A 26822-nucleotide genomic window follows, 5' to 3' on the forward strand; every position below is an offset into this window, starting at 1 on the left:
GAAATACTAGATGTAGAATGGAGATAAAGGTAGGAAAGGTATGTTTGATGCAGAAGAATAAATACAAGAAATCTATACTAGTTTCTTTTTAATTCATTTTATAACAACCACAGTTTCTCCTCCTATCCCTCTTCCTGCTCACCCCATCAACCCATTCCCTATCCACTCTTCTGAAAAGGTAAGGTCTCCCATTGAGGCAGGACCAAGCCCCACCCCCGTGCATGAAGGCTGAGCAAGGCATCCCAAAAAAAGCCAGCTCATGTACCTGGGATAGATTCTGTTCCCAAATCTATGCAAGTTTTATAAGTCAGTGATGCAGGCATGGTGGCACATGTATATCCACACAGATAGGTAGATCTGAGTTTGAAGCCAGCTTGGTCAATGAAGCAAATTCTAGGTTCTACTCTAAGATGCAACTGAAGGAGAAAGTATATAGTACTTTTAGTTTCCTTCTCAATCCTTTTCTATTTGCAAGTAATAGTTTAATATTCTGCTTTTTGAAATTGTATTATCTTGTAACTCTTGCTTCATCTATCAATTTTAGGTATAACTGTAACCTTTTTATGATACAGGATTTCACTTTAACACGTCCTTTCAATATAGTTGCTATTGATTCTTAGCATACCTGTAAAAGTAAAAATGCTGTTCAAAGATGTGCCAGAATGTTATATGGAAAACATGGTTTTAGACTTGGCATGTCTAAAGTGTCTAGCCTATATGTGTGCTTTTGCTATGTATGCTTTTGGTGGATACAGGATTTTGGGTGGAAAGTTCCTTTCTCTCAGAATTGTGGAGGTAGTGCTTCATTGTATTCCAGGGATCCAGTGTTGTTTTTCTGAAACACTGTCTGTGTAGCTCTAGTTGTCCCAGAGTTGGGCTAAAACTTGGGCTTCTACCTCAATCTTCTGAGTAGTGTAGAAATATAGGTGTATGTCATGATGACCAGCAGTTTTAGAGCATGTCCTAGAACTTCCTCTGTAGACCAGGCTGGCCTTGAACTCAGAGATCCATCTGCCTCTGCCTCCCGAGTGCTGGGATTAAAGACTGGCTCCACCAGGCCTGGTTAAATAGAACTTTTATATGATCCATTTGTACGGCTCCTGGACATCTATCTGAAAGACTACATCCTATTATAGATACTTGCTTATCTATGTTTATTGTTACTGTTTTCATAATAGTTGGTAAATATAATAAATCATCAGTAAATGAAAATGTGGTATATATACATGGTGGAATTGTATTCATCTGTAAAGAAAAATAGAATTATCTGGGTTTTGGTGGTGGCACACAACTCTTTAATCCCAACACTTGGGAAGCAGAGGCAAGTGTATCTTTGAGTTGAGGCCAGCCTGGTTAATAGAGAGTTCCAGTACAGTTAGGACTACACAGAGAAACCCTGTCTCTAAAATCTTAAAAAAAAAAAGTGAAAAAAACCCAGAATTATGCCATTTGAAGGAAAGTGTATTAAACTGAGAAATATTACATTAAATGAGGTGACCAAGACTCAGAAAGACAAATATCACTTATCTTCTGTCATGTGAATCTTAGAACTTTTTATATATGCATATCTATGTGAGAGGGAGACCAGACACCAGGAAACCATTACTTTCAGCAGAAAATTACTCTAATTAAAACTCAGTAATTGATATCTAAGCTTAACTTAAGAACCCTAAAAGCTGTTGTTGATTGGATTAGCATATGACCATGTATGAAAAATCTTAAACTGATTATTATGCTGTTAGAACTAGTGTTTATGCTTCAGATATATCCCCTCTTCTGATTAGTGATTTCATTTTTGTGCATTCTGTACATTTAACTATTTCTGTTGAGTTTCACTTAAATTTTGATCTTGATGCTTTTTTCAAAACCAAAGACCACCCGGCGATCTTGATGCTTTTTATCTTTCATTAGTTCTCTTTATATTAATTTAAAATTTCCAGTAAGTTGAAATAAGAATACTAAAGACCCTTGAATTTTTATTTCCTCACTTTCATCTGCCCTCTAAACCTATTAGTAGTTTTTGATTGGTTGCATGCTTTTCTTTTTCTCCTCAGTGTCAATCTTTGTCTTTCTTTCTGGGGAACTGTTAGGCCTTCTGTTAGGAATTAAAATGATAAACGATGTATTTATTTAAAAGGCATATAACAAGCAGGGCAGTGATGGCACATGCCTTTAACCCCAGCAGAGTCAGAGGCTGGTGGATCTCCGTGAGTTCAAGGCCATCTTGATATACAGAGTGAGTTCCAGGACAGCCAGGGCTACACTTAAAAAACCAAATCTATGTACAATTAAAGAGCTTTTTATTTTAAATGGTGATTAGTGTTGAACCCAGGGCCTCATACATACAAAGGCAAATGATTTAATATTCGGCTCCTTGCTGAGCTTTAAAGGACCCAGTTTTTGTAATCCCTACTTTGGTTTTTATAATATCCATTCTTCTTTCAGTAACCTAATATCTGTTAGGTTCTAAGTATTATAAAGTACAATTAAAATTTTTGCTTTCTTGTGATTGTGTTGGTTAGTGTTTTTTTAATTTAATTTTTAAACTAAGCTCTCTTTTTAATTTCTAAACCCATTTAGAGTTTCTCAAAGTGGTATTGCACATAAGTTTAATATGTACTCTCTAAAATAAACATAAGTGAATCATCTACTGCAACATTAATGTAGTGTTTGCTAAAAATGCAGGGGATATATATATATATATATATATATATATTTGTCTCCCTTTCTTCTCCCTCACCTTTTACTCTCTTCCATTTAATTTTTAACACCGTTAAATAATATATGGTCATCTGGGAAGAGGTAACCTCAGCTCAGAAATTGCTCCCATTAGATTATAGGGAAATTCTTGAATTATGATTGATGTGGGACGGCCCAGCCTATGGTTTTAGTGGTGGTACCCCCTGTGCAGGGGTAAGCCCTAAGGAACAAGCTAGTAAGCAGCATTGTTCTATGGTAATCTTTAGCTCCTGTCTTCAAGTTCCTGCAATGGTTGAGTGTTATGCCTTGGCTTTCCTCAATGATGTACTGTGTGGATCAAGAAGTCTAAGCCAAATAAAATCTTTTTTTTTTCTTAACTCACTTTTGGCCACAGTAACAGACAGCAAACTGGGAGAGAAATTGGTACCAGACACTGTTGTAGCTATTGTGGTGACAGATATTGTCATGTTGTTTGGGAAGATTGTAGAAGTGTTGAGAACTTTGGGCTGGAAAAGCCATCACTTAAAAATGGCCTGTTCTGTGGAGACTTGGACAATAGTGTTGAGAGAGCAGTGCAGATTATAGAGGCCTGCCTTGTGGAATTTCATATAGAGAAGCAAAAACTCTGTGGGTATTTGTGGTAATTTATTTGAATTAATAATTGTGGTTTCTGGTCAGCTGCAGCTAAAGAATCAGCTCTGAACAGAAGGAAAATACACTGAAACGAAATCTTTGCTTTGCTGGGACAATTGATGGTTGTTTGGTATGGCTTAGAAAGCATCTGTGATTAGGAAAAGACCAGTATCATAGTGTTGAAATCTTCTGTGGAGTGTTTCCTCAGGATCAGCACAAGAAGTTGTGGTTCAGAGGAGCCAAGGCTGTTTCTCAAGTTGGCAGTTGAACTTGGTAATGTTAAGAGTCTTCTACATGGTGCTGGTTTTGACTGTGTGAAAGTTGCTTTTTTTGTTTGGTTTTGTTTTTGAGACAGGGTCTCATTACTTAGCCCTGGCTGTCCTGGAACTCACAATGTACACTAGGCTGGCCTTGGAATTCACAGCTGCAGCTGAGACCCCAGCATAGCAGAGATGCCAGGACTGTGGCCATTTTCTTTATTAATGAATGATGTTGGAGGTCGTGACCCGCTCTGGTGGGTGGTCTTTGGTTTTATCACAAAGCAAACTAAGTAAGCCATGGAATATGCTAATAAGGAGACTTTTTCCATGACTTCTCCTTCCAGTTCCTACTTCCAGAATGACTATATGTCTTGTCTTTTCTCAGTGAGGAATTGTAACCCAGAGTTGTAAGATAAAGTGAACACTGTCCTTCTCTGATTTGCTTTTGGACACTTTATCAAAATAATAGAAAGGAAACTAGAATATTCTGTGTTGCATTTACTTCTGAGTCTTTTTAAAAAAATATTATTATTATTATTATTATTATTATTATTATTTTGGTTTTTTGAGACAGGGTTTCACTGTAGTTTTAGAGCCTGTCCTGGAACTAGCTCTTGTAGCCCAGGCTGGCCTCGAACTAACAGAGATCTGGCTGCCTCTGCCTCCCTAGTGCTGGGATTAAAGGCGTGCGCCACCACCGCCCAGCAAAAAATTATTATTATTTTAGCATTTTATTGATTCTTTGTGGGTTTCACATTTTTCCCCCTTTTTCTTTTTTGAGAGAGTTTTAACTGTAGTCCTGGCTGCCCTGGAGTCCTGGAACTGCTATATAAACCAGGCTGGCCTTGAATTCAGGGATTAAAGGTGTGTACCACCAAGGCTGAATCTATTTACTATTTGTTTTTGTCATCTTTGGTGATAGTTTTTAATTTGTTGTTTGTTTTGGTCTTTTTCTTTGCTCTTACAAAGATTTATTGTTGGCTGTCCTTTTATAGTTAAGACAAAGGCACAGCAAAGTAAGTTGGATAGTCTCTGTGGGTGGGCTACCTTGAAATGACAACAGAGGCAGGCGGATCTCTGAGTTCAAGGCCAGCCTGGTCTACGAGAGCTAGTTTCAGGACGGGCTCTAAAACTACAGCTGTCTCGAAAAACAAACAAACAAACAAACAAAAAAATGATTGTCTATACTATATGAAATAAAATGGTGAGCAAGCTTTTCTTGTTTTCAGACAGGGTTTCACTGTGTTGCTTGGTTGGCCTAGCACTCTTTTTGTAGAGCACAGCGACCTCAAACTAGGCTTTTTCTAGTCTTTACCTGTGATAATTTAACTTTTGGGCAGGGAAGTTACTTGATAACCTTTTATTGAATCCTCTTTTTCTGTCCTGCTTCATCCTTGCCTTAGGCTCTTAAGTCCCAAGTCTTTCTGATGTTTTTCCTCTTGTTTTTGAGATAGGTTTTCACAGTTGACCTCTTGTTGGTCTGGAATTCGCAGATCCAGCTGCTTCTGCCTTCATGTTTGTAGGATTAAAGGCACTCACTACTTACCTTAATTCTCATTTCCTTTTTATTTTTCCTTTTTTTAAAGTTTTATGTTTATTGTCCTTTTGCCAACATGTATCTCCTACATACAGTGTCTGCAGAGGCAAGAAGAGGACATTGGATCCTGTGAACTGAAGTTATAGACAGTTGTGACCCACCATATGGACACTGGACACTGACCCCATGTTCTCTGGAAAAGCAACCAGTGTTTTTAATCACTAAGCCATCTCTCCAACCCCAATTCCCATTTTCTGACAACTAATTTTGAAAGTAAATTTGTCTTTCCTATTCTAAGTCTGAGTCAGAATCTTTAGGAACTCAGATTCTGGCTTTACTAAGAAAAATGCCTAAGTGTACAGCTTCTCACTTTAAAGATAATTTTCCATTAGTATTATAGGAAGAAGCTGAATTTGGAGTGGTGGTGCATGCCTGTAATCCTCAAATTTTGGAGTCCTTAAGGCATGAGGATTCTGATCAGCCTGGATCCTGTCAATGTAAAAAATGGCAGGGATGTGACTCAGCAATTAGAGGACTTTCCCAGTCTGTATGAAGTCCTGGATTTGATCCCAAATATTGGAGAGGAAATAAAGAGAGAGATAGGACTGAAGAGGTATGCAGACTGTTTTTCAGAAAAAAACAAAACATTATGAGTAATTGGTTTTTTTTTGTGTGTGTGTGTGTTTCAGTTTTTTTTTTTTTGTGTGTGTGTGTGTGTGTGTGTAGCTCTATCCTAGAATTTGTGTGGTAGTCCAGGCTAGCCTTAACTCAGAGATTCTCCTGCCTTTGCCTCCTGAGTGCTGGAATTAGAGGTGTGCGTCACCACCATCCTGAGTAATTTTTTATGTTTGTTTTAAGATTAGGGGAGAGCATCTCTTTGTAGTCCTAGCTCACTTTGGAATCACTCTGACTTCAACTCAGAGATCTACCTGCCTCTTCATTTTATTTGTTTTTTTTCCTCATGCAAATTATAATTTGGACTGGGGGTTGGTGCTGGAGAGATGGCTCAGTGATTAAGAAGACTTGTTACTTTTCTAGAGGAGCCGTCTTCAGTGCCTTGTCTGGTGGTTCACAACTGCACCTAACTGCAGATCCAGGGGATCTGCCCTCCTTTGGCCTTCGAGGCACATGAACATATAAACACACACACACACACACACACACACACACACACACACACACACACACACACACACACGGGGGGGTGGAGGGGAGAGCAAGTGCTGTGACATACGTACATACATATACCTTTAATCCTAGCATTTGGGTGTCAGAGACAGGCAAGTCTCTGAGTTTGAGGCCAGCCTGGTCCACATAGTGAGTTCTAGGCAATCCAGGGTCACATAGTGAGACCTTGTCTTAAAAAAAAAAAAAATCCCTTAAAAATGCTGGTAATATGGAATTTTATAGTGGCAGAGACCTTTGAAGTAAAAGCCCTTTTATTCCACCATTGTAACAATTTCTTCCAAAAATAATATTTAATTAATTAGAGACAGGATGACAGGGATAGGGATTTTGGAATGGTATAGTTGATTCTGTGTTGGATTTGTCATTAGATTTATCATAAGGATTTAGTTAAGGTATTATCATCTGGAGGCTTACATGGGGCTAGAGAATCTGCTGTCAGATTAAGTGCTTGGGGGAAGTCTTAATTGTTTCCTATATACTTTTTCAATAGGCAGCTTCAGTGTTATTAACCAGATCATGGTTGTAATGTCTTTGTGACCTATTCTTAGATGTCCCATCCTTTAATTTCCACCACATTCTATTCATCAGAGAGTCGCTTCGGCACTCGAGGAAAAAAGTTAGGATTTGCTTTTCAAATGAAAGTGTGTCAGTGGTTTTGTGGTCATATTCCCAAGTTTATCATACCTATGAAAATGAAATTATTCTTATATGTGGTCATACAGGTGTTGGTGATCAATTTGGACTATGTTGGACACATTTTGTTAATACTCGAAAACATAAATCATGAGTAATAGCTGATTATAACTGTCATCAGTCTTTGGATGCTAATATTATTTGAACTAGGTGGTACTTGCTCATTGTTTAGTTACTTAGTAACGAAATTTTTAATTACCGGAAGTATGGTAGGCATTGTGCTATTAATTGAATTTGTTTAAGAGAACTAGATTAGTATGTTCTTACTTGACACTTCCTGTTTTTTTTATTTTTATTTTTTTCGAGATGGGGTTTCTCTGTGTAACAGTTCTTGCTGTCCTGGAACTAACTCTTATAGACCAGGCTGGCCTCGAACTCTCGGAGATCTGCCTGCCTCTGCCTCCCAAATGCTGGGATTAAAGGCATTTACCACCACCACCCGGCTTATTAATAAAAATTTATTATTATTTTTTTGTTTATTGATATTTTTTATTTTTTATTTATTTATTTTTTTTGAGACAGGTTCTCTATAACCTTGGGCAGTCCTTGAACTCACAGAGATCCACCCGCTTCTCTGCTTCCCTAATGCTAGGATTAAGGTATATATCACCATCCCTAGCCTGTGATTTTTTTTTGTTTGTTTGTTTTTGTTTTTGAAGACAGGGTTTCTCACTAGTTATGGAGCCTCGTCATGATGCTCAGCAGTTTCAAAGCTTGTCCTGGTATTTACTCTGTAGATCAGACTGGCCTAGAACTCACAGAGATCCACCTGCCTCTGCCTCCTGTGTGCTGGGATTAAAGGTGTGCTCTACCACCGCCTGACTGGCCTGTTACTCTGTTATAAAAAGTCAGTACAGTGTTACCCTAGCAGAAGGAGAAAATTGATGCTTTAAAAAGTATTTCAGTATTTGTTTTGTCTGTGACTTATTAAAATGTATAATTGTTTCCTCTCTAGGAAGCATTTATTTATTGCATTTTATTTTCTTTTGTAGGCAATGTCTGTGCTGCTTCAAGGAATATAAGCATTTGGAGATTTTTAACCAAGTAGTGTGTGCACTTATTAACCTAGTGATTGCCCAAGTTCAAGTGCTCCGGGACCAGCTTTGTAAACATTGTACTACCGTTAACATAGATTCCACGTGGCAAGATGAGAGTAATCAAGCGGAAGAACCACTAAATATAGATAGAGAATGTAATGAAGGAAATGCAGAAAGACAAAAATCAATAGAAAAAAAATCAAACTCTACAAGAATTTGTAATCTGACTGAGGAAGAATCTTCAAAGAGTTCTGATCCTTTTAGTTTATGGAGTACAGAGGAGAAGGAAAAACTATTACTGTGTGTAGCAAAAATTTTTCAAATCCAGTTTCCCTTATACACTGCTTACAAGCATAATACTCATCCTACTATAGAGGTATGTAAAAATAGGTACTGTGACTCTTTTTTATGATCAAGTCCTATTGAGCTTGTCAGTCCACTCCGTATCTGTGAATAACTGAAGCAAGTTATTTTTGATGGTAATCTTCCTGACTAAGCTACCCTGTTCTATCCCCTTTCACTGTATAATCATGTAGTCTATAGGCCTTGAGCTTTCTGTGTATCCTTGGGCTGACCTGGAGATTTAATTCACTTGCCTCAAATTGAGTATTTGAATTACATACAGGTGTGCACAATCATGTCCCAGATTGATGAAAATTTTTCTAAAAATTACTGGTGTTGTCAAAATTGTTTTCTCTAGACCTTTTTATAACAGTTTGTGTTGAAAATTTGCATATTATTTGTAATTGAACTCATAGAACTTAAATTTTAAGTGATTTAAACATTTTTATAGTCTGTTCGTTGTGACTTTAAAAAAATAATGGCTGGGCATATACTTCAGTGGTAGAGTGCTTGCCTATCATTTGCATGAGGTCTCAAGTTCAGGTCCCAACTCCAAAGTAAATAAAATTTATAGTTGCAGTGGACCCAGGTTCTGTTTCCAGCGGCCAATCATTTGTCCACAGTTGTCTACAGCCCTAATTCCAGGGGATCTGACCCGACTCTGGCCTTTTTAGGTTTCTACATACATGTGATGGGGAAACATACACTTAAGCATACACTTATACATGAAATTAAAAAAAATAGTTGTGGTAAGAGAACCACATAGATTTTTTTAATTTCATTTTTATAAACAGATATCATACTCTAGAATTTCAAATAATCAAACAGGGCTTAGCAGATTATATACATTTGAAAAGTGTTTTTTTTTGTAAGCCAATCTGCTTAATTCTTATAAGCATTTTCAGAAGCTTAGTAATATAAGGTTTGTGTCTTATTGGTTTGACTGCTCTTTTTAGGTTCTTCTGTTTTCTTCATGGCTACATCTTTTACTCAGGTAGACTAGCTTCCTTACATTTTTGATTTAGGAGTGTTTAAGAGAGGCAAAAGTAGAAGCTGTAAGATTTCCTCTGAAATAGCATAGAATATTTTTTTTTACATTTTGGTGATTGATACAATTCATAAGGGCATTCAGCATTCAAAGGGGTAGTGAACGTCCCTAGGTGGGGAGGAATGGTAGTGTTATTATTATGATGATGATGATGATTAACTGGGTTCTGGTTGGCCTAAGACCTTGAACTCCTTCCTTCTCTACATCCTGGGTTCTGGAATTACAAGTATAAATTACCAAATCTGTTTATGGGATTCTGGGGATCAGACATAGGACTTTGTGCTTGCTAGGCAAATTACCCTGTCAACTAAGCAGTATCTCTAGTCCTCATTCATATTTTGGACAGTTTGCTTCCCCATATGTTGAGATGTTATTCTACCACATCCATCTATCCTTCTTTCCTTCTTTCCTTCCTTCCTTCCTTCCATCCATCCATCTATCCACCCACCCACCCATCCAACCCACCCATCCAACCATCCATCCATCTATGCATAGAAAGGGTTTTACTTTGTAGCCCTGGCGGTTCTGGAATGTGCTATGTAGACTAAGCTGATGTCAAAGTCAAAGGCAGCTGCTTGTTACTGCCTCCTGAGTACTAGAATTTATTTTTTGTTGTTGTTGTTGTTGTTTCTTTCTTTTGTTTTTCCCGTTCCCCCAACCCCCCACCTTTTTTTTTTTTTCAAAACGGTATAGCCATGGCTGGCTGTCCTGGAGCTCCTGTAGACCAAGCTGGCCTTTACTCAGAGATCTGCCTGCCTCTGCCTGCCAAATGCTGAATTAAAGGCATGTGCCACCATAATCAGATGGCCTTATTGTTTTTTTCATGTCTATCGTTTTTCAGTTTATATCTTTTGTAACCTTCATACTACCAACTTTTCTTCATCTGAAAAAGAATAGTCCTTTATTGGAATACTTTCACATTGTATTGAGTAAAGAAAGCCCATGAAATTATTATCTTTATTAGAAATATTCATAAGGATATTTTGAGATAGATTCTGCTTTCTTCTATAATTTACTGTGTTGTTTTTGTGTAGAAACTTTGTAAAGAATATTATAAGATACATTTAAGATACCAAAAAGTGTCAGATTTTTTTTTAAATGAATTGCTAAAAGTGTGATTTTCAGGGACTAAAGAGATGACTGGCTGCTCTTGCAGAGAATTCAGGTTGGATTCCTAGCACCCATGTGGAAGCTCACAACTGTCTGTTCCAAGGGATCAATCCTTCTAGGGTAATCTATACTCTATTCTGGCCTACAAAGGCATTGTTTGTACACGGCGCACAGATTTATATGCAGGCAAAATACTATGTACATGTATAAAATTAATCTAATTTCCTAAACATTTATTAGAATGCAGTGTAAATTGTGTTTTCATGCTTCAAATTCTTATTGAAAGATACTAGAAATACTTTCATTAGGAATCATGTAAACTCTATTCAGAAATTAATTTTATCCAATTAATTATTTTTTTGGTGGGCAGAACCTCAGGTAGCTTGCCTGGAGCTTGCATTGTAGATAAGGCTGTCCTGGAAGTTACAGATCCACTTAGCTCTTCCTCAACACCCTGTTAGTTAAAAATTAATGAAACTGGATGTGATAGCTCATGCCTTTAATATCAGTTCTCAGGAGAGACTGAGGTGGAAAAATCATCATAGTTTGAGGCCAGTTTGGGCCAACCATAATAAATTCTAGAACAGTTTGACTTTCTGAGTCAAACTTGACCTTGGCTCAAAGCATTCGAAACCAGAAAAAGCATGTACAATGAATCTACATCTGTTATTTTGTTCTTTCTTTTTTCCCCACCAAGATTTATTAAATATACAGTGTTCTACCTACAGGCCAGAAGATGGCACCAGATCTCATTACAGGTAGTTGTGAGCCACCATATGGTTGTTAGGAATTGAACTCAGACCTCTGAAAGAGCAGCCAGTGCTCTTAACCACAGAGCCACCTCTCCAGTCTTTGTTCTTAAAATAAATATAATCATCAGTTATCTTTGTTTTCTTCTTGGATTTTAAAAATGATAACCTGTAAATGTTATAGTTACTGCTTATACTTTTTTTTTGGAGTAAAAAACCGTGTTACTTTTTTCAAGACAATTTTGTGTGGTTACGTGGTTGAAATTAACGGTATCATGAAATGCTTGAGGTAAAATTACTTTATTGAAATTTTATTAAAATTTTGATTTAAAAACTTTAAAATTTTTTATAAAAACTTTAAAAATTATTTTTCTGAAAAACCATAAGAGTTTTCTTACTGAATTAATTGTTAATTGTAGTTCTCAGAAGGTCCTCGATCACAGTCTTTTGTGGGGTTTTGTGGAGTTTCGTGGGATTGGGACAGGGTTTCTCTGTATAATATCTCTGATTGTTCTGGAACTCACTTGTCGACTTGGCCTGCCCCTGCCTCTTAAAGGCTGGGATTAAAAGGTGTATGCCACCATGCCCGGCCCTAGATCGCAGGCTTGGTATAGTCTATATATATCCTAGAGTTAGGCTGTATATATTTATACATATGAGTTTGTATCCACCGATAATTGTTTTAGGCCAACGTTTAATGAGTAGTGCACTGACACTTAATTTCTAGTTTACCCTTTTGTTGTTTACTGAGACGAGGCTTCACCCTGTAGCATACATTAGCTTTCAGCTCACAGTCCTGACGCCTTTACCTGTTAAGTGCTGGGTTGCAGGTGTGTACCACCAGGCCCAGCTTTCTTTTCTTTGAATCCACAGGCCATCTAGTCTTACCTTTTATTCTTGTGCCAACCTTTCCTGATTAAGCTTTTTACTTGAATTTTTATTTTTAAGAGATGTAACTTGATAAAGTCTTTTATGAGGGAAAGGTTCAAGACTCATGTTATTCATATTTTAATAGTAATGACTAGAGACCTAGTCAGTGCCCTTATTTGATAGAGGACGGATTTACTTGGCTTATAGACATTAAAAGATTTGGCCAGATTTCTTTGGGTTTTTGTTTTGTTTTGTTTTTTACTTTTTTAAAATTGATATTTATTGAGCTCTGCATTTTTCTCTGCTCCCTTCCCTGCCTCTCCCTCCCCCTTTGAGCCCTCCCCCAAGATCCCCATGCTCCCAATTTACTCAGGAGATCTTGTTTTTTTTTATACTTTCTACTTCCCATGTAGATTTTATATAAGTCTCTCTTAGTGTCCACATTGTTGTCTAAGTTCTCTGGGATTGTGGATTGTAGGCTGGCTTTCTTTGCTTTATGTTTAAAAACCACCCATGAGTGAGTACATGTGATAATTGTCTTTCTGGGTCTGGGTTACCTCACTCAAAATAATGTTTTCTAGCTCCATTCATTTTCCTGCAAAATTCAAGCTGTTGTTATTTTTTCTGCTGTGTAGTACTCCATTGTGTAAATATACCACATTTTCCTCATCCATTCTTCAGTCGAAGGGCACTTAGGTTGTTTCCAGGTTCTGGCTGTGACAAAGCGGCTATGAACATAGTTGAGCATATGTCCTTTTGGCACGATTGAGCATCCTTTGGATATATACCCCAAAGTGGTATTCCTGGGTCTTGAGGAAGGTTGTTTCCTAATTTTCTGAGAAATTGCCACACCGACACCCAAAGGGGTTGTACCAGCTTGCATTCCCACCAGCAATGCAGAAGTGTTGCCTTTTCCCCATAACCTCTCCAGCATAAGTTGTCATCAGTGGTTTTGATCTTGGCCATTCTTACAGGTGTAAGATGGAATCTCAGAATTGTTTAGATTTGCATTTCTCTGTTGTCTAAGGATGTTGAACATTTCCTTAAGTGTCTTTCAAAGATTCCTCTGTTGAGAGTTCTCTGTTTAGGTCTGAACTTCATTTTTTTATTGGATTATGTGATCTTTTGGTGTCCAATTTTTTGAGTTCTTTGTATATTTTGGAGATCAGACCTCTGTCTGATGTAGGGTTAATGAAGATTTTCTGCTTTTTTCTTTTTCTTTTTTTTTTTTGAGTAACCCTGTTTTTTCTTGGTCTACTGGTCTTGTAGACCAGGCTGGCCTCTGCTTCTGAGGTGTTGGGATTAAAAGTGTACTCCACTACTGCCCAGCCACAGCAAGTACTCTCAAGAGCTGAGCTATCTCTTTATTCCGCCTGATCATGGGGGCTCAGTGTTGTGGGCCATACCTTTTATCCCAGCACTTGGAAGGCAGAGGCTTGCCTGGTCTTCATAGTGTGTCCCAGGACAGCTAGTACTATAACTTCAGACTGTCTCACACAAACAAAAGAAAATTATTTGGATAATTTTAGTTCATGTGCAGGGTTCTGAGAGTGCTGTGATTTGTCAGTCATTTTCAAACTTACTTGAACAATTCTGCTTTATGTGAATCACGTAATTGTAAAGAATGAATGAATGAGTTTTCTTGGTATCACTTTCAGTTGAATGTATTTAGTGTGACAAATTGAAAACAGTATACAAAATAAAAACTATACAAGCCTTGGATCTCATATTTTCTCTCAATGCTTCCTCAGTGACAAAACACAGCCTTTTAACCTTATTACTAATTAGTTAATATCTTTCTAGACTTTAAAAAGAAATGTATATTGGTGCACAACTATTATCTCAGCTCTTGGCAGATGGTGGTAGGAGTTCAAAGTCATCCCTAGCTGCTTTGGGAATTCAAAGTCAACCTAGGCTATATGAAACCCTGTTTCAAATCCCACTCCGTTGTACATATAAGTTGTGATCAGCAAGGAAAGATTTCATACTGGAACTCTTAGCATTAGAAAACCGACACCATGAGGATTGTAAATTCCAGGCCAGTCTGTGCTATCCAATAGAGTGATTGTGTTTTCAAATAATTTTTATAATTAGATCTTGACCATAAGTTCTGTTCTTACAGAAATAAATATAATATAGACAGAATAGTCTTACCCTTTTTTTTTTCCCCGAACATACAAATCTTATTTTTTCCTATCCATTTTGTTTTCAACGGGCCTGTTTTTTGGAGGGGGGGTTTTGAGATAGCGTTTCTCTGTGTACCTCCGACTGCCCTGGAAATTGCTCTGTAGGCAAGGGTGTCCTTGAACTCAAGAGATTCTCCTACCTTTGACTCCAGAGCACTGGCTTAAAGAAGTCCACCAACACTGCCTACCTTTTAATAGGTTCTTTTTGCTTGCTTGTTTTTTGCTTTTTTCTGAGGGACAGGCTTAGCTGTCCTGGAACTTCCTAGACCAGACTGGCCTTGAACTCACAGAGATCCTTCTGCTGGGATTAAATGCCTGTGCCACTACTGCCCTTTAAGGTATAACCTATATATCATATGTCTGCAGTTTAGTAGGACAAACTTCTACCATATCTCAGTTTTTAGAGTATTTTCTTTTTGATAGGTGATCTAGGATTGGGCGCTTGTACTACTATTTACTTATCTGATCAGTGGCTGTTAGTTGTATTTAGATTTGTTATCAGTTACTGTGAACATGATCATACAAACATTTTTTCACCATTTCTCTTGATACGTCTTTAGACTGAAGCATTCAAAAGATCATCTGCAGGTCTAAACCAGATAATTAATACTTTAAGTATTGAAGGTACTGTTTACCTACCTTCAATACTTACCCATATTTACTTCAATACTCATGGGTTACCCATAGAGACCATATTTGCTTATATGGTTACCAACAATGTTTAAGTGTACTTCAGGCAGTTTAAATTCATTCATTTATTTATTGGTTTCTTTCAGACAGGGTTTTTCTGTGTAGCCCTATCTGTTCTGGGTCTTGTTATGTAGATGGCTGGCCTCAAACTCAGATCCACCTGCCTCTGCCTCCCAAGTGCTGGGATTATGTATTATCATTACCTGGCACAGTTTATATTTGAGATATGGAACTACACATTAGGAAACTCTGGAGTCTCTTTCTAGCAAATTACGGAGTGTGGTTTGAAAATCATCTAAGTTGTATTTTTATGAGACTCAGCCTGACTCTTTTGAGTTATGTTCTCCCCCAACCCCCAGTTGTTAAGATCCAACCCAGGAGCCGTGTTGTGGTGGTGCACCCCTTTAATCCCAGCACTCAGGAAGTAGAGGCAGGCAGATCTCTGTGAGTTCGAGGTCAACCTGGTCTACAAGAACTTGTTCCAGGACAGGCTTCTAAACTACCAAGAAACCCTGTCTCAAATAACCAAAATAAGTAAGTAAATAAATAAAGAGTTTGCCCCAGGGTTTTATACATGTTAAGCAAGCATTCTAACACTATACAGCAATTTATCCAGCCCACCTGCACCATGATTTAAAGGAAAACATACATTATTAAAATTGCTTTTATTTGAAAAGAAAAAATAAACCCAGTGTGGTTGTGCACAGCTGTAATGTCAGCTCTGTGAAGACAGAGACAGAAAAATCATGAATTCAAGGCTATTATTCTGGGCTCCTGCAGGGAAATCCTATCTCAAAAAGAGAACAACAAAAACAACAACAACAGAAAAAACAAACAAAAAACAGTGTAGTGGCTTAGCTCAGTTGTAGAGCACTTGCCTGATGTGTGCTAAGTACTGTGAAAGAAACCTACCAGGAGGAGGATGGTGTAGTCTGTCGGACAGGACTTTCCTTCAGAAGGCTTTAAGAGCTGGGTTACTATAACTTCATAGGAGATGTTGCTGTTGATGGCTATAAAATACTTCTTGAGATTTTATAAGATCACTTTGAGAAAATTAATGAATTTTGATTATCATTTAATAATGACCTAATATTTACTTTTTTTAAAATTAGGATATATCGACGCAAGAAAGTAACATATTAGGGGCATTCTGTGATATGAATGTAAGTGTTTTTATCTTCCTTAATCTAAGGTTTATGGAAAATGTTTTCTTTTGAATTTGTTTTTATATTTTTTTAATGCTTCTTAAAATTGAAAATTATTTCTGATACGTTTAAAATTTATACACTTTTTGTTTGTTTTATAGGATGTAGAAGTTCCCTTGCATTTGCTTCGTTATGTCTGTCTATTTTGTGGAAAAAATGGCCTTTCTCTCATGAAGGATTGCTTTGAATATGGAACTCCTGAAACATTGCCGTTTCTTATAGCACATGCATTTATTACAGTTGTTTCTAATGTAAGTATTATTTGGAATTAGTCTTGAATTCTTTTAGCTCAACATCTTATATTTCAGTATCACGAGTTTTTTTTTGTTGTTTTTTGTCAAGAAATGGCAAGTTTTGAGTAGTTTGCAGATGTAATCATCTTTTACATAATTTAAAAAACTGAATGATTGGGGCTGGAGAGATGGCTCAGAGGTTAAGAGCACTGGCTGCTCTTCCAAAGGTCCTGAGTTCAATTCCCAGCAACCACATGGTGGCTCACAACCATCTGTAATGGGGTCTGGTGCCCTCTTCTGGCCTGCAGCATACACACAGACAGAATATTGTATACATAATAAATAAATAAATAACTGAACGGTGTTTTAAAGGGGCAATAAAATTAAAATCTGAACAAAATTAATTTTTAAATTTAAAATAGTTTAAGGTTATTTTTATCTCTTTTTTGTAAAATCAAAGGTAGGTGGCTTTTATTGAAATTAACCTTTTGGGATTTTTGTTCTGGGAAAACTTTTCGCTTTTTAGTGTTTTTTGTTATTTAAGTGATGGTTGTCTATTTCACTGCTGAAGTATGTCTGACTTCACTGTACATTACATAAAAAGCTATAATGTTTCTTTTTCCCTTAACACTGTTGGAACTGTGAGGCACAGTAAAAATCGTCTGAAAGAAGTAATTTTATTACCTATATATTTAACCTTTACTTACTGTGGACGTTTCAGAAAGAGCATTGCTAAAATTAGATGTAATTTAACTAAAACCTGAAGTTTGGTATAATTATTTGTACCAACTTACATTTGGTATAAACTTATTTGAATATAAGTTTAAAAAGTAAAAATAGCTTGTGAAAAGCCCTTGGTCAGCATTGTGCAGCCGTGCTTCCAGTGTGGTCTTTCCAGTGTCAGTGCTCTGGAAAGGGGTGGGGTGGACACCTGTGTATTTCTTAAATTAATGAGTTTTTTCCAAAATTAATTTTAAATCCATAATTCCATGTTTTCTGATATGTTGAAAGTTTTACCTAGAAGAAGTATGTATAGTATGTAGTGTAATATGCCATTTAGACTTCGTGTATGTTAGACAAGGCCTGCTTTTGGCTGACCTCGGCCCCTTTGGTTTTATATTTGCTTTTTTTTCCGTTAAGTTTAAAATATTAGCTATTGATCTTAAAGTGAGAATGATGAATAATAAAATTCCTTAGAGAATTCTTTAAGTTGAGTTTGAGTGGAGTTTAATAACAGTAAAAGCAGTCTTGGCCTGGCGAAGTGTGAAGTGCTTGATAAGGTTGAAGAGAACACACTCTTGAGTTATCCTTTGACTTCCAGCCATGTGCTGTGGTAATCAAGTGTCTGTGTTCACATAATACAACTAGGAAAGAAAATATGCCTGGCATTGGTGGCACACTCCTTTAATGCCAGCACTCGGGATTCAGAAGCTGGTGAATCTCCATGAGTTCATGTCTACAGAGCAATTTCCAGGACAGACTCCAAAGCTACATAGGGAAAATTGTCTTGGCAAACCAAAAACAAACAAACCAGTCCTCAATTTAAAGTTGCTATGATGTCTTGTAACCACTTGATGTCTGTGTAACCACTTAATTACTATGTTATTATGCATTTTAGTACTCTTTTTTTTAAATATTTATTTATTATGTATACAATAGTCTGTCTGGGTGTATGCCTGCAGGCCAGAAGAGGGCACCAGAACTCATTACAGATGGTTGTGAACCACCATGTTTTTGCTGGGAATTGAACTCAGGACCTTTGGAAGAGCAGGCAATGCTCTTAACCGCTGAGCCATCTCTCCAGCCCCTAACTGAGTACTCTTATTTTGCCTATAGAAATTCTGTTCATTTTGGCTTAGTCTTCTTGCCCTGCTTCTTCCCCTGCTTCTTCCCTTGAAACTTAACCTAGTCTAGCTTTGGCTATAAAGCAGGATTGAGTTCAGACTGGGCAATATGAACCTTTCTGAGAAACTAAAATCAAATGCAAATCATTTCATTTAAATTAAAAACTTATAAATTCCTTATGTCCCAGCACTTAGGAAGCAGAGGCAGGTGGGTCTCAGTTTAAGGCCAGCCTGGTCTACAAAGTGAGTTCCAGGACAGTTAGGACTGTTTCAAAGAGAAACTGTCTCAGAAAAACAAAAAACAAAAAAACCCAAAAACCAACTTATAAATATTAGAAATTTTGACATTTTTTTTTAACCTACTATTGGTGCTTTGATCCCACCCTTCCTGAAGTTTATAAATAAAAACGAGTGATGCTGGGCATAGAAATGCATTCCTTTAATCCCAGTACTGTAGAGGCAGATGCGTCTCTGAGTTCAAGGATAGTGTGTTCTGCATAGTGAAGTCCTATCTCCAGCACAGTGTTGTCTTTGTGTTTTGTTAGAAATTGTTATTTAGCCTATATTTACCTCAGTCTCTGAATTCCCTTAATTTATGTGATTCACTGTCGTCACACTGTTAATGTCCATTTCTTTTCTTGAAAATAGCCCCTCTTTGGGAATCTACAAATTTACATGAGTTTTCACACAGAATGTGAAAGGATAATCAGCTCCTTTTCCTATAAAGAGAAAGAAAACTGAATCCTGATATATGATCTAGCACAGATAGACTGGCCTTTTCGAGTACTTATTTCTCTCACAGTGTAGACCACATGTCCCATAAAAGAATAGTTATATTTTGTGGGAACTAGATTTTTATGTCTGTGAAGAGTAGCGCTCTCTTTCTCCTGTCTGTCTGTCTGTCTTTTGAGACAGGTTTTTTGTTTTGTTTTGTTTTGTTTTTGAGACGGGGTTTCTCTGTAGCTTTAGAGCCTGTCCTGGAACTAGCTCTTGTAGACCAGGCTGGCCTCGAACTCACAGAGACCTGCCCGCCTCTGCTCCCGAGTGCTGGGATTAAAGGCGTGCACCACCACTGTTAGGCGAGACAGGCTTTCATTATTCAGTCTGGGCTGTCCTGGAACTATGTAGACCAGGCTGTGCTCTAGCTCAGAGATCCACTTGCCTCTTTTTCCAAAGTGCTGGGATTAAAGGTTGTGTGCCACCACATCTGACTATCTTCAGCAGTTCCTAATCTGATTGTTAGTATATTTCTCAATTTTGCACAAATAGCCAACTTGTATAGATACATTCTTAGAAATAATAGCTCTAGCTATTATTATTTTTCTTTAAGAAAAGAAACCTTTTTTAAAATTGTTATTTTCTGTTGACCTTTAAGTCTGTAGGAAAGGCAGTTTATTAACATTTATCACAGATTAGAGCAGTAGAACATAAAAGAGGAGGTTTCCCTACTAAGACCCAGGTAGTAGTTTATTGTTTCTTTTTTAGTTTAAAATTTGTAGGTGAAGGCTGCTTGTTCGTTTACTGGTTGCCAAGACCCAATATAATCACACAAAAACTGTATTAATTACAATACTGCTTGGCCCATTAGCTTAGGCTTCTTATTAACTAATTCTTACATCTTAAATTCACCCATTCCTATTGTTTTATATTTTACCATGAGGCATAATTGGTTTTAGCTTATAGTACTCTTCCTCAGCTCTTACCTCTTACTCAGGGTTTTCTTGTCTCAAACATAATATCTTTTATTAATAATATGTCAACTATGGTATAGAATTTAAAAATTTTAGTACGTCTGGAGAAAAGTTGAAGGACAATAAACTTTATAAATAAGATGCTTTTGAAAATAATGTAGGTTAGTTATTAAAAATCGGATGTTAGTTTTTCATAGTGGTTTTAGTAATGCTACAGTGGACAGAATAGATTGAACTGTCTTAATACTGCTTTTACTAGGGGTTAGGGTTAGGGTACATCTTTTCATTCCAGTACCCTGGAGGCAGAGTCAGGTGGATCTCTGAATTGAAGGGGTCCTGATACAGAGTTCCAACCAGCTGGTGATACATAATGAGATTCTGTCTCACCCACTCTCCCTGTTTTTACAAGAGGACTAACAGAGCCTTTTGAATATACAAAATTAGTTTGGGATTATGTATTTTCACGTATTTCCATGCCAGGTCAGAAAGCTGACAGTTTTGTAAAAATTTTATTTTTCTACTTTATGAAAAAGTGAGATTAAGCAATTGGGAGCAGTGAACATTTCTTTCCCCTGTTAATGACATTTAATGTGTGGTTAGAATCTTACTAGAATTTTATTAGTGCAAAGGTAGCCAACGTAAACCTGAAAAGCGTATTCATATCTAACATCATCCTTCAGTTTTCTTGATTTCTTTGCTAATTTCTGGAGCTTGTAAGAAATATTGCTTTCTGGTAAAGCAGACAGTTTCTTGGAACATTTGAACTCGTTTTGATCTTTGCACTTGGAGTCACTTTTTATACTTTGCACACAACATACACCTCATTTGGTTGCATTGAGTCTTCAGTTTAAATTGGTTTAATCTTTACAGTGTTCTCTCTTCTATAAGCAGACAAATGTTTCTGTAGGGTTTGTTTTTTTTTTTTTTTGAGACAGTGTTAACTGTCTTCAAACTTGCTCCATAAAACCAGGCTGGCTATGAACTAACTTGGGATCAACCTGCCTCTGCCTCCCAAGTGATGGGATTAAAGGCATGTGCTACCACCATGGGACAAATGTTTCTTTAAAATTTTTCTTTGGGTTGTGGAGATGGCTTAGTGGTTAAATATACTTCTTGTTCATGCAGCTCACTTGGGGTCGCTTCCCAACATCCACAAGACAATTCTCAATCATACAAACTCCAGATTTAGGATGCACAGAAGCACAGAGATACTTATAAGCTAAATATTCATAGACTTAGAATAAAATAAATAAATCTAAGATTTGTAAGAAAGAGAAAGAGAGGAGAGACTATGTGAGAGAGAGGGAGAGAGACAATGAGCTGTCTTTTCAGCTCGTACTTCACACACAGTTTATTCATGTGTGTGTATATATAATATATATATATTATATATTTGCTGGCATACAAAGATATGGAAAAGCATGGTTTTAGTATTTATTTTCAAGTTGATTTTATATTATTGTATATAAATTAGATTAATTGATGAATTATAACTTTTTTCTAGCTTATCCTATTCAGAATGTATAACTGAAAGGTAGGGTTTAAGAGGCAGTCAAATATTAATTGCTCTTGTTTTAAATCAAGCGGAAGGCACTAACATTTTTCACATCTTTCTTATACATTGTTTTGTTTGCATTTACTTATAGATTAGGATATGGCTCCATATTCCTGCTGTTATGCAACATATTATACCATTTAGAACGTATGTTATCAGGTAAGTTTATAAAATTTCTTCGCTCGTTTATTAATTAAATTTATAGCATAATTAAACAATTTATAACAATTCTGTTGCTTTTGAAAGACCCTTGCAGATATATTCTAGGGAAGATTTTAGTTTATAGATCAGTATATGGTAATTTTTATGCATGTATATGAGTTTATGTTGATATGTACATCTTAAAAAATTCTTTAATCTTGTTTTTTGCTTGAGTTTAGGAAGAGTTAAGTAAAGACTTATTATGGTTTTACTGATTTTATTACTCAATAAGTAATTTTAAATATTTTGTTAAGGAACAGCTTGTTTAAAAGTAACTTGTTATATACAATTTATAAGAAATCACAACTATTAACAGGATAATTATCAAGAGAGAAATAGTAAGAGTATGAGAGGGTGGACTATAATTTTACATGCCCAGTTTGGCTGAGGCCTGAGGAGATGGCTTTGTTGAAAACGCATGTACACAAATGTGAGGGCCTGAGTCCACATAAAGACTGAAGACCCAGGCATGACTGCAGATGTTATGGGGGAGGTGGAAATTGGAGACTGATTCCTGGAGGCTCACTAACCACCTGTTTTAGTTTACTTGAAGTTGCAGCAAATGAGAACCTTACCTTAAAATTGATACCTTCAGCCCAACCTCTGTATGTACACTCTTGTACACATGAATACACACAAAAGTTAAAGGAATGAGAAAGGTCTTTTTGAGGAGGAAGTAAATTTAATTTTTTATTGTTTGCCTAAAAAGGAAACCTAAGATAATGTATTGTATATCTTAGATATGAACTGTGAGAGTATTGAGAATTCAAACAGGAGTTCTTTGCAGTTTTTACTCATTCATTTATTTGTAAAGTTTGAGTGTTTCCTATTTTTTCTAATACTATTAGAGGTGTTGCAGAATGTCAGAGTTATCAGGCTTGCTTAAATGTGCTGGGTTCCTTGTAAATGAAGCAGTGTGATGGAGAACAGCTGTGAAGCAGCTACTGAAAGGGTATGCTGAGGAAGTGGAAGTGATGTGGCATAAGCCTATTGTCAGGGATGGTGTTGTTATGGTGCAGGTTGGAGTGCTCAGCAAGGGCAGACTATTCAGATCTTTGTAGGCCTTTGTGAGTCCTTGGGTTTAATTTTAGCAATTGTGACTCTATTGAACTTTTTTTATTTTATTTTTTTAAGATAGAATTTCTCAGTATGGCTCTAGCTGTTCTGGAACTAGCCCTGTAGACCAGGCTGGCCTTGAACTCACAGCGATTCACCTGCTGGGATTAAAGGCCTGCATCACTACCACCGGGTTCTACTGAAATTTTTAAGTAGATGAATCTTAATATTTTTAAAAGACCAGTTTGGATTTTAGTAAAGTTGATGTTTTAAATTCTATAAGACTTTAGTTGAAGCCAAGGAACCAATTAAAAGTTCATGCCATGTCATAGTAGAAATTACATTATTTATACCAAGATTTTTGGTGGCTAGATTGGAAATAGACATATTAAGTTGTCAGAGACCAACCTTGACAAAAATACCTCCTGCCAGGGTAAAGGTGTGGTAGTTAGAAATATAGGAAAGAATAAGAAACCACAAATGAAAATAATAAAACAGAAACATATAGGATAGTATTAGGAGGGGATTTTTCAGTGAGTACTGAAAATTCACCTGTGCTTGATTTCAGCTGCTTAAAATATCCCTGACCCCAAAAGGTAAGAGTGAGACAAAAAAACTGCATTAACATGATACAAGAAAATGAACATACCAATTGAAAGTCTCTGGCTACGTTCATAGTCAAACATTCTGTTGCTAGAACAAAGCAAGTCGCCAAGTCACTCTCACACCCTAGACCAAACACTCTGTAGACAAACCACTCCTTGGGTGGAATCCCAAGTGATTTCCAGAAAGGGAGTTGGAACTTACTTGGATCCTTAGAGTTTTGTTTGAGGTAGGAACAAACTACTTCCCTATTCCAGGAGCAGAAGATCTGACAATTGCCATACTTGTTGACACTGTGACAATAATCTTGAGAGAGCAGAACTCTGATTACAACTAGGTGGGACCTTTGTCTGGGGTTTAAGCACAATAACCTTGAAGGAACTAGAAGCAAGTCCCAAACTCTGTGACCTTTGGTCAATTTGGAAATAGGCCTTTTTGGGCCTCCACATTAAGTGAAAATAGAATCACTAAGACTAGTAATTATGGGGCTGTAAGAAAAAGATAACATCACAGGGGCTGCAGAGACACCTCAGTGACTATGAGCACTAGCTGCTCTTGTAGAGCACCTGAGTTCAATTTCTAGCACCCAGGTGGTGGTTTACAGTAGTCTACTGATAATCAATTTTAGTTCTAGGGGTTCCATTGCCTTCTTCTGCCCCCGTGGGCACCAAGCATGTGCGTGGTATGTATACATGCATATTGGCAAAACACACATAAAATGAGTAAGTCTAATTTTAAAAAATTTAAAGAAAAAGAAAAACGGTAACATTGCATATGAGACCAATACTTATACTTTCTTAGTTTCCCTTTAACTGTGGTTATCATTAACAGTGATGCAGTAGACAGAGAAAACGTAGATGAAACTTTGTGTTCCTTGTGAGACATTAATGTGGTGTTGGCAAATTGAAATCATGAACTTCCATCCAGTTCTGAAGAAAATCATTTAGTTTTCAGCATAGTGACTGGGGTATTTGTATTTGTATTTGAACTAAGCATGCAGACTTAGTTCAGATGCACAGTTCAGATATAAAAAAGGAGAAACAGGAGAGTCCAAAGTTTTTTTGGCCAGCCAGCCATTCAGGGTACTGGATTTAATTCCCATAACTGTGTGTAACTTCAGTCCTAGGTAAATAGATGATTCTTCTGGCCTTTTCAGGCACTAAGCATACAACTGATATTCAGATATACATTCAGGCAAAACAAATAGATACATAAAATAAATATATATTTAAATAATAAAACAATAAAGTTACTATATAAAAATAGAAATAAAATAAGATAAATAATAAAATAAAAACAATAAATAAAAGTGATGGAGAGCAATTGAAGAAGATATCCCCCGTTGACCTCTGCTCTCCATACACATGTACACAACTCACATATAACATACCACAGACATACACACCAGCTAAACATGAACAACAATCCCATGCCCCAAATTGTCATCATGAAAACAGTAGTTAGAAACTAGTAGAACATAGGAGGTCACTTAAAGAGAGAACAAAGAAAGAAAATATTGATGAGTCTAGGGTGAAGCCTTTTATCAGTTGCTTTTGCTATGTAAGCAAAGAAATGGGCATCTATTATTTCTCATTGTTGGTAGGATATTCATTCATGTTTGGCAGTTGACGCGCTGTCAGTTGGTTTCTCATGAAGTACTCTAATTTGTGTTTCTTAGTGGTGGAAGTATTTGTAATAGTAGAGTACAAGCTGAATGCCTCTCCATTTTCTTATATTAGTCATGTTTGTTAATACCTTCTTTGCCAAAGCAAATTATCTGTCAAAGTTCAGACTCAGTAGGGTAACAAAATACTTTTTGGTGGGAAGAGTACTGGAGTCATATTTCAGGCACTTTTACATGTGACAATGAGAAGAATATATGACATTTTTACAGATCCTGAGGTTTTGAAAGGATGGATAACAGAGAATTAACACTCAGAGATGTAAATCAGCCTGAGAAAAATTTTTTAAAATTACTCTTTTATTGGTTTTTAGATTTGAATGCATACCTTCACAATGATTTCCCTGTGTCCCAGAAGGAAATTTGCTATTTCTTCTGAAGTCAGCTGATAATCTGTAAAGTGGGGATGATATAGCATTATGGAGGTACAGACCCCTAGGATAAATGACCTGGTTTTTTGCAATAGTCAGTTCAGGTTGAACTCCCAGCAGTGACACATTGTTACAGTTCACAGTTGGTTTTTTTTTAATTATTAAGTAGAAATAGTTTAAATTGTATCTAGCTGTATGACTCAGTGGATGGATGTACTAGAAATCTGATGATTTAGTTCTATCCACAGGATCCATGTAAGTAGTAGAAGAACCAACTCCCATGAGTTGTTCTGACTTTCACATCCACATTGTGATACCCCACATGTCTATAAACACAATAAACAAATGTAAACAATTAAAACATAAAATGAAATTTTAAATTAAGAATAAATGTAAAGATTCCAGAGTTGTAATATATAAAATGGAGATTTGCAGCAAAGGAGTGTTGATGAATTTCTATTGGGATTTTTAGAGGTATATAGTGAGTTTTGTGTGTTTTCTGTTTTTGTCTTATTTAGATATTTATGCAAGCTCTCTGATCAGGAGTTACGACAGAGTGCAGCTCGTAACATGGCTGACTTAATGTGGAGTACAGTGAAAGAACCATTGGATACAACACTATGCTTTGATAAAGAAAGCCTTGATCTTGCATTTAAGTACTTTATGTCACCAACTTTGACCATGAGGTTGGCTGGATTGAGTCAGATAACAGTAAGCAATGTTTCCTTTGTTTTTGATGACTGTTTTATTTGCTTGCTAGACAAACATAATAATACCAGTGAAGGACTTTATGTTCGGCTTAATGCTGTTTTACACGGAATATTTTGTAGTGCCTTCACCATTTTTTTTTTTCTTTTGTAAAAATAAGATCAGTGACGGTTAGAGAGATGGCTCAGTGGTTAAGAGTGTTTGCTGCCCTTCCAGAAGACCTGGGTTTGGTTCCCATCACCCATATGTAGGCTGACAGCTTTTTGCAATTGCAGTTCCATGGGATCTGATGCCTTTTTCAGATAGTATTTTTGCATGTATGTAGGCAAAACACTCATACACATAAAATAAAATAAAAATAAATGTTTAAAAATAAGACTGAAACTTTGATTTATACTGTAGATCTGTTTGATTTCAGAGTCTTATTATTGCTACACAGTATATTTTGTTTTTGTTGAATTTCTGCACTCGAGCATTAGCTATCTGCTTCAGCCTGGATTACAGATATGTACCACCACACCACACACATATGTGTATAGTGTATGTGTTTATGTGTGTGGAGCTTTGAGGTTGATATTCGTGATTTCCTTAGTTGCTCTCTCTCTCTCTCTCTCTCTCTCTGAAACAGGTT

The 26822-nt window shown here is 36.7% G+C and overlaps 1 protein-coding gene across 6 annotated transcripts in view; it reads left to right on the forward strand.

The window, feature by feature from the left end:
• Window positions 1-26822, forward strand: part of Usp34 (ubiquitin specific peptidase 34) — a 178261-nt gene that overhangs the window by 20778 nt on the left and 130661 nt on the right. For 5 of the 6 annotated variants that reach the window (XR_007232311.3, XM_048435543.3, XM_048435545.3 and 2 more), the window contains exons 1-6: window positions 5580-5743; window positions 8004-8424; window positions 16156-16206; window positions 16350-16499; window positions 21663-21730; window positions 26002-26194. Coding sequence is in view for 5 of the 6 variants with exons in the window: in XM_048435543.3 (XP_048291500.3) it covers window positions 5595-5743; window positions 8004-8424; window positions 16156-16206; window positions 16350-16499; window positions 21663-21730; window positions 26002-26194 (1032 nt within the window). In the remaining variant the exon portion in view is untranslated. Of the gene's footprint in view, window positions 1-5579; window positions 5744-8003; window positions 8425-16155; window positions 16207-16349; window positions 16500-21662; window positions 21731-26001; window positions 26195-26822 lie in introns of those variants that run through there. The other variant, XM_085692268.2, reaches the window with a different exon arrangement.

This window comes from Myodes glareolus, chromosome 8, assembly GCF_982192425.1.
Source record: "Myodes glareolus chromosome 8, mMyoGla1.1, whole genome shotgun sequence".
Lineage (NCBI taxonomy): Eukaryota > Metazoa > Chordata > Mammalia > Rodentia > Cricetidae > Myodes > Myodes glareolus.